The 8,833-nt window shown below is 45.6% G+C and overlaps 1 protein-coding gene across 1 annotated transcript in view; it reads right to left on the reverse strand.

The window, feature by feature from the left end:
- The window catches only part of NRG3 (neuregulin 3), a gene marked incomplete at both ends in the record, with an annotated part of 331,529 nt that extends 323,112 nt beyond the window's left edge, over nucleotides 1-8,417 (reverse strand). The window contains one exon of the mRNA XM_084210340.1: nucleotides 7,721-8,417. Coding sequence (XP_084066466.1) covers nucleotides 7,721-8,417 — 697 coding nt within the window. The remainder of the gene's footprint in view (nucleotides 1-7,720) is intronic.
- Between the last annotated feature and the right edge of the window lie 416 nt (nucleotides 8,418-8,833).

An 8,833-nucleotide genomic window follows, 5' to 3' on the forward strand; every position in this document is an offset into this window, starting at 1 on the left:
CTTGCACAATGCAGCACAGTTTTCCAGGTTAGCAACACTTTTCAGTGCAACTTTCTTGGTTTTGTTAAAATCTTGATTACATTCAGAGCAGCACAGCAAATTCAGGCTGAACATTTTCAACCTTGCTTGTCAACCACTTGTCACTGCAGTAAAAGCACACCACCAGCACCCTTCCAGGAGAATAACACACCTTCTCTCCATCCCTGCCTTACAAGTTCTGACATCAGTGAGAATCCTCAGCTCTGGAAAAGGGGCTATTTGCTATTAATACTAATCTATTGGTTTGCTATTGCACAGTGCTATAGCCCCTCTATCTGGTAACAGCCAGCAATCAAGACTCAGTTCTTGCTGAACTAGAATCTTGAACTTTTACAGGAATGGCACTGTGAAAAGAACAATGTAAAGTTTTTTTCATATTTTGGTTTCAGAAAATAATAGATCTTAAAATACATCTTGCCACCCCTAATGTTTTAGAAAGCATTTTCTATCTATAAGCTTCATGAAAAAGTCAATTTTGACATATATCTAGCTGAGAACATAATACAGAGAAAAACTACAAAACCAGAGATTTTCTCAAGAATAGTGAAAAACAAAAATCAGGAAAAGAAATAGTTTAAAAGTGATGTATAAAAAGATTCATGACCCACGTGTCTTGTCACAGGCTATAGCTAAGCAACTACAGTCCTCTAGAACACCAAGATTTTACTACAGAACTCATTTCAGGCAAAGGGTAAACAGGATAATGGTATATTTTTCAAGGCAGTGCTAAGAATACACACACACACACACAAAGAAAATGCTCTAATGGAAACTCAGTTCTAATAAGCACATTTAAATAATGCCAGCAGCTTTTAAAAAGCTGATGCACATTTACTCACACAGGCATGTTTTGCAAGCACCCACACTGCAATCTAAGACAGATGAACACATTTAATCACACAGATGTTCACATAAATTGCCCCTGATTCTGCAGATCCAGAATTCCACAAAACACAAAATGCATCACTAGCACACCCTAAACTGGGCCTATAATGTTTGCAAAACTTGGCCATACAGCAATCTCCATATAAAAAATGAAAGACTATAAACTACTTTGTTCAGCACAACTTCTACACAGAATACTACTACAATTGTTTTTTCTCAATGCTTTACTATAAGAGTTACAAAATGACTCTGTGAAAGGTCTGAATTTTCATACAAGCTAAAACACTAGTTAATATTTCTATGAAGAGCACCTGCCACGTTGCACTGCTAATGTGCATCTTTCCCATCAGAGGAAAATACAAGTGACAGGTGGGGATGGGACACAACTGTAGTGCCCTTAAAGTTGCGAAGAGTTTAATTCAAATTTTAAAATAAAAAGAAAAGCCATAAACCTAAAGACCAACAAACAAAAAGATGTTAAAGTAAAAAGAACACACTTTGTAGGTTTCTGGGTTGATTTTACAGGGGCCAAAGCAGAATTCAGGTATTCCAAACCAAAGCTTCAGTTTATCTTTTTACACATTTGTATTTTTATTGGACACTGAGGCTTTTCCATACTATCTGAGCTTTCCCCAAATGTTTAACTCCTGCAAAAATAAAGAAATAAATAAAAAAAAAAAAAGAAGGAATCGGGAGTAATGTGTTGTAAAAAGACCTGACTGAAAGTCATGGAATCCTCCTATTTAAATGCTACAGAAGAAACACAGCTTTGGAAATCCAAAATACTGGTTTTAGAGGACAGAAAAGACAGAATACTGGAATAATTATTTTATATACATTTTTAAACATTACTAGGGTAATGTTGAGTGCATTGAAAAACAGAAACAACCATTTAAACAGTTAGCAATAAGCATTAAGTTAATATATTTTTCTGCACTACCTCCAAATTTCATCAGGAAGAGTTGATCCAATTAAGCACTTCTTCCATGAAAAGGACATGGAAATTTGCAAGTGCAGTTGCTATTTTAATTTTCCTCGTGGCTGCTTTATTCTATTTCTTCCTCTTGAAGGCATTCTACCAAGGGACCCAGAAACCTGTGTGCCAGAAAGTAGAAACCCATTCAAAAAGCACTTGCCCACTGGTGTGCATTTACTTTCTCTATGCCCCTTAGAGGCCACCTGAACGCTCATCCTCTGTCTTGCCCAGGTTTGAAATGCCCTCTCTCCAATGAAGATGCACTTTACTCAGTGGAGTGGCTTGAGATTAGACAGGAGGGAGAAGGTAAAAGTAAGAAAGCAGGTTTATGAGCTGTCCACCTTGGAAATTCAGTTAGCCATGAGAAAACACAATCACAGCCTTGATCTGAAGTACAGCTGTCCCATTAAATGACACTTCCAACTCTCACCATATTGAGGGAACTCAGTCCCCAGGAGAAAGAAAACATCTCCATAACACAAAGCATTTCATTGTTTCTCCTGTGTTTTGCCTACTCTTGTAATGCAAAATAATAAAAAAGTACTTGTGCTTAATAGTAACAGTGACTACAAACCCCTTCCACACAGCAGAACCTGAAAGAGACTTCCACATTAAAACAGATGCACTTCAGCTTGGCACTCAGTCTAACCAGCTCCAATGAAATCTCTGGATTTCTTTTGTGAACCACACTGACTGGACAAGCACCAGGACCAAGGCAGCCAAAGACTGCTCCCGGGGTTACTACAGGCTTTGAGATCCTGATCCTCCTCAAAAACTGTGCAAATGCACAAACCCATGCTTGTATTTTGTGTTTGCACACACACACAGAGTACTGCAAAGTTGTTCAAACACAGAGAAGCTCAAAAAGAAACCACCAGGCTCAGAGACAAACAAGCCTCTGCTTTTAACAAATTTATTTATATATGCTTGTGACCAAGCCATCCCACATGATTTTACTAGGCACTTTTCCTTGTGCAGCTTGTTTACAAAACAATCACAGGAGAAATAAACAAAACCAAACACTGGTAGTTTCAGGTACTTCCTGAAAACCATATGGGCTACAAAACTGAAAGTCAAGGCCAAATCCACAGCAATCCATGTGTTTACTGGGCTTTGCCTTCAAAGCAATGAGTCAGATGAAAAATGCACTGTGCAACACTAGACACAATTCTGTAGAGACAGGTCTTTTGCTTTAATTTTTAATTTCCATTTTCTGCGGGTTTAGATAAACCATGAACATTACTTTACCATAATCCTTTGCAATGAATCAATACACTAATTTAATAATGGTATTCTGTTGTCAACATATAATATATCACATAATGTCCTTGTATAGATGCAAAAAAAATGCCAAATAAAATTCAAGGCTTTGCTTTCACCAGTAATCACGGGTTAAATCAATGTAATAACAAACTCTACAGTCCCCAGATGAATTTTCTTCAGGGTTAAAAATCAGCATGGAATAATTTCAGCCATATCCCTCCCACTCATCATGCCAGTGCTGTGCAAGCTCTTCTAGGTCATAGGATTCCAACAATCACTTTAATGAAGGGAAGAGAGAAGAAATATATCTGAATAGAATCAATGTACATATCTAAGTGGGTCTAATTTAAATATTCCACCTCTTTACGAATTCAGTGATAGCTGCTCTAGTCCCTAACTATAAAGAAGATTAAAAATGGAAAACGGAATTAGGCCCAGTGTCCTCTAACTTAATTGAAACAGATGAAGCAAGTTATAGCTGTAAAATATGAGAAATAAAATAAATTACAATCATTTTTACTTCAGTGATGTGGTTGCACATCTGTGTTTGTTACTTTTACCTTGATAGTAGTCTTCCTGTCAACAAGTATCTAAGACAGGAAACACAAACCTAATCATCTCTGTGATACTGACCGAAGGTGTGTGAATAGAAAATAAGTGAGAATGAAGAAGAAGCAAATGCTCCTAAAACTCCCAGTTGTTTGTCTCAGTATTTTTTTTCCATTCAACAGCTTTTGAAGCATTTAAAATTGGTAGATAACTGGCACATTAATCTCAGTTAATGCCAAAGGCACGTGCTCTGCAGTCACGTGTGCTTCCCTCGATTCAATGACAGCTCACACTCGTCATGCCAAGTGTTCACAATCCATGTCATTTGCTGGCAGAACGCTTCAGAGCTCTGGGAAGAGTAGGTCTGGTTTTACTACGGTTTGGCACCTCCCACAACACCCTCCAGTTGGTGAAAACCCCGCAGTTCCATCTAAGTGTCATCCTTAATGCGAAAAAGATATTTGAGTCAGTGCAAAATAAAACAAACAGCTTTTACCAAAATGTCAGTGCTGGTAGCAGTGCATCTGCCAGATGCTTGTTACTTGAACCCATGCTGTGCATAACAATCAGTCAGAGATATGACGAGGATAAACGACTGGACCAGAAAATCTTTAGCAGGAAATCAAAGTATACTCACACTACCCAAAAGAAAAAGGGTTGCAATTGGACTTCACAAGATATATTGATCAAGTGTTCTGTAACGTCTCTTTTCTTGGTTACTATGCATTAGTTGAGCCCCACCTGCCTGACCTCAGCTCTCTGCATTAGCCTTTGGTCATATGAACACAAGAGCAACCACAGTGCTATTTCATAGCTGAATTCACACAGGAATTCTTTTAAGTACAGTATCTCAATTCGAGGATAATAACATTACTGAAGAACCCAGAATACCATGAAAAATGCATATTGGAAAAATCAGGGCATGACTCTTTTGAAATGAAACCAATGACTTGATAAAAATAAAACCTCACTAGCATGTTCCAGCCTGTTGGTTGATTTTTTTGATCTACAGGCTGGACTATCCTTCCAAATTAGTGATTGACTTTTACACTGAGCACTGGATGAAGAGGCTTAGGCTGAAAAGGCATGGTTCATATGTGATCATGGAAAACACATGCAGGCACAAGCTACTGAGAGAGAGATTTGATGAGTAAGTGGCTTTTGCTTAGTCAGAACCTGAAGGATCTTCATCAAGAACTTTCAAAACAGCTAACAGATAGCTTGACTTTGAGTGAAACACAACCAAGAATTATTGTCATTATGCACACCCACAAAAAAAGAGAGATTTCACAACATCTCCTCAGATTAATACACACACAGAGAAAAGGCTTTACCAACACTTACTCAGGTGGGCAATCATCTGGCTTTCTGGAGAAATAACTCCTGTTTTGCCTCCCATTTTCCTAAGTCCTGCTTTGAGCCCATTTAAACATGTTTAAACAATTAAATAAACGACAACACAAACCAGTATAAATAAAGATAGCTGCTTCTTTTCTTAAAAGCTGTGAAATGTTAAATAACCTGTGACTCCCGCCCACGCATGTGCCTTGCCAAGCCAGAGGATGACACAAGGGCATGCACTATTTTGAAGGCTGGGGCATGAGATTTATCGTGTCAGATTTGTATTCACAAGGTACAACAGGATTCATGACTTTCATTTCAATAGCAGCTGGAACAACGGGCACAGAAGGAACACGCAGCTCATCCTGGGAAATTAGGATGAATTTGTTTAAAAAAAAAAAAATCCCTTTCTTACTGAGAGCTATTAGTGGCGGACACAGATACTTGCTTTGGGGTCACACCATGTCAGCAGTTCACAGCACAAAGACTGCATTTCTCCTTTCTCTCCCCTCAGTGGATACTGCAGCCTCAAAGAATTTTACATGTATCCTTAGAGATGCTCATATGTATCAGGAGAGTACAGCTGTAGGCTTTAAAAAAATGTTCATATGCCCTACAAATTCAAATCCTTTTTTATGTAATCTATTTAATCTTCCATTAATGATAATCTCTGCTATCAATGTGCCCAAACAGGGTCAATTTCTGCTGGATTTGCACTTCTTGCATTTCCATCCTATAACTGAGCTACATTTAATGAAGGGAAACACCCTGCTGTAAAAGGTATTAGCAGCCTCCCTAAAACAAAAAATAGTTAGGAAGCTCTGCAACTGCCAGGAACGTTTCGAGATTGTGGTTTTTCTTCTTCCTTTGTGTGTCTTGCATAGAGGAGAGTCCTGCCAGCTGAACATTATTTATTAATCAGGACATTCCTGCCTTCTATACCTTGTAAGGAGACAGCCTAGAGGGGAGGAAATTGCTGTGGATTTCTCTTACATATCCAACGAGACAGAAAGGGAAGAAAGGAAGAGATTGCAAGGGAGCATTTAGACCCCGACAGATCCCACCTGGCAAGCCCAGGCAGATACACACACACACATCACAGCAGTATGAAGAACCATGTAGCATATCTGGTTGTGAGGATTGATATAGACATATGGGTTGAAAATCCGGCTTCATTTGCTGCTTTGTTTTTAAGAAGTGCCCTATACAGCTCCCCACACCTGAGTGAAACAGGCTGCATTGAGCTCCACAAACGATTTTCCTTCTGGTAACTTCCAACTACCTTAGGTTCTACCTACAGACCGTGCAGGCTTGGACACACCTGTAAGGGCTGCTTCTCCCTCAATTACTGTGGCACACACAGGCAAAACGAGTTATTGCCTCGTTAGCTCTTCTGATTTAGTGATAGTTTCATTCGTAATCATTCCCAGCCATCCGCCACCTGCACACCCACCCACCCACACATACACATCCAATTTGCTGATCTTCTCCCAATTTTGTCAATTCACAAGATAAGCTTGCACTGCCTATCCTCTCTGCCCCAGTGCTTATCAACAAATAGATGTAATAGACAAAGTAAAGTTCATATTGCTTTCCAACAAAATCCTCCAGCAGAACACCCCTACATTAGCATAGAAAAGGGGAGCCCTGGGCTGTAAAAGGGGTCCAACCGAACTGATGTTCTCAGCAGCAGCAGCTAAGAGTTAATGGAGGACACCCGGCTTTTCACTTCCTCTACTGCATCCAAGAAAGCTCAGAATACTGTAATAAAGTATAATTGAGCATTTCACTAAATAGCATCTCACAGAAGTTCTTTTGGCAAGGATTGCATTTGTCCTAAGTAACCTTTATGAGAAGCTGAAAGTCGATGCACCCAGGCCAAATGAATTTTCATCTTTAGCCCGAATTCTGTTTGGGAGGGTGGGAAGAACCAGCCATCAAGCATCAATCGGAGAACTAGCCCCCTCCTCTGCTTAAAAAAAAAATAGTCGGGTACGGCAACACGGTGCTGTGGCTACACACCGGAGCCGGCAAAGCGCTGGGATGGGTCTGCGGGGTGCCCCGGGCTCCTTCCCGGCGGAGCTGGCCGCAGCTCCTTCAGGAGCCGGGCGCTGGGACGGAGAGAGCATCCCTGCGGAGCCCGTCCTCGTTTCAAGGGAGACGAGTGTGCGGGAAGCCAAACTCCGTCACCAGCAGAGAAGCACATGCACAGTCCAGCCCGCACCTGCTGAAGACCACACTCTCCACGCTGCCCTTTCGGAGGGGGTCATCACTGGTCCCCCTCGCTCAGACACCCCCCCCCTCAGCATCTCCTAAGTACCTTTCACAGACCAGCCTAGAAGGGGAAAGGGGGTCTGCATCCTTCCTAAAACCACAACGAAAAGCAGTCTGCTCAAATGGCTGCTCCTACCTCAACATCCATCACACAAGCGGGGAACTTGCCGGGGGTAAAAAGGGGGCGCAAGCAGGGAAGGGAGAAAGAAGCGCAAACTTCGGAGCTCTCCGGCTTCCCGCACGGCAGCATCCGCACGGGGACGGCACGGCGGCCACCTTCGAGCGACGCATCGCCCCGGCCCGACCCCGCCGGCGCTCGGCCAACGCCGGGTCTGGACGGGGCGAGGCGCGCACCGAGCGGTCCGAGGGCGCGGGGCGGCCGGCGACACTTACGGGTTTTGGGGGTCGTGCTGGCCTCCGGCGTGGTGGTGGTCGACTCCTGGAAGGGAGACAAGGTCCAGGACGGCGCCGAGTCGTGGACGTAGATCTTGTAGGAGGAGGTAGCGTGTGCCGCAGTGGGCCAGGCGGGCAGCGGCGGGGTGCTGGGGGCGGCGGGCGGCGGCCGGGCGCCGCGGCCGGCGGTGCCGGGGGGGCCGCTGGCGGGCGGTGCCGTGTGCGGCGACACGGGGTGCCTGGCGGCGGTGGGCCGCGGGCCGCCCCGCGCAGGGCCGCGGGTGCCGGGGGGCCGCGGGGGAGCCCTGCTCATGGTGGTGAGGCGGGGGCTGACACGGCTGGGCGGCCGCGGCGTGGCGGCGGCGGTGGTCTCCGCGCCGCGCGGGGGGGCGGTGGGCTTGGAGAGGAAGAAGGGGTCCTGCCCCACGCCCTTGGCGTCCATCAGCTCGGTGGGGACGTACTCCTTGACGGAGCCCACCACGATCCACTTGAGCAGCATGAGGCTGAGCCCCAGACCGATGAAGCCGATGAAGAGGGGTACCACGCACAGCCACGTCTGCTGCCGGTTCCAGACGATGCAGTCGCTGCAGCGCAGCTCCCGCGGCGGCCCCCCGGCCCCATCCCCGCCCGGGCCCCCCGCCGCAGCCGCCGCCTCCGCCGCCCCGGGCGCCGCGGCGCCGGCAGCCCCCTCGCTCATCCTAGGGGCCGTCCGCAGCGCCGCCGCGGCCCCGGGGCATCAGCGCGCCGCGGCTGCCGGCAGCATGCGGCGGAGGAGAGCGGAGGGGAGCGCGGCGCGGTGCGGGCGGCGGGAGCGCCCCGCTCAGTCACGCCGCCGGCACGACATGCCCCGCGCCGCGCCGCCCCGCGCAGCCTCCCGCGGCCGCGGAGTCAGCGGGACGGCCGCGCCATCCGCCGGGTGCCCGACTCGGGACCTGCTCGCTGCAGCCTCGTCGCTCTTCTTCTTGCCCCTCCGCTATAAGGTTTTTCTTTTCTTTTCCTTTTTTTTTTTTTTTTTTCCGGGTAATAAGTCGCAGAGATCAGCCTCCTCGGTTAATTTATTTTTTATCCCAAGCGTGCGGCTCCGGCGACGTGTAGGTACATTCCTTCACATTC

The sequence above is a fragment of the Fringilla coelebs genome (genome assembly GCF_963513975.1).
Source record: "Fringilla coelebs genome assembly, chromosome: 8".
NCBI classification, from domain to species: domain Eukaryota; kingdom Metazoa; phylum Chordata; class Aves; order Passeriformes; family Fringillidae; genus Fringilla; species Fringilla coelebs.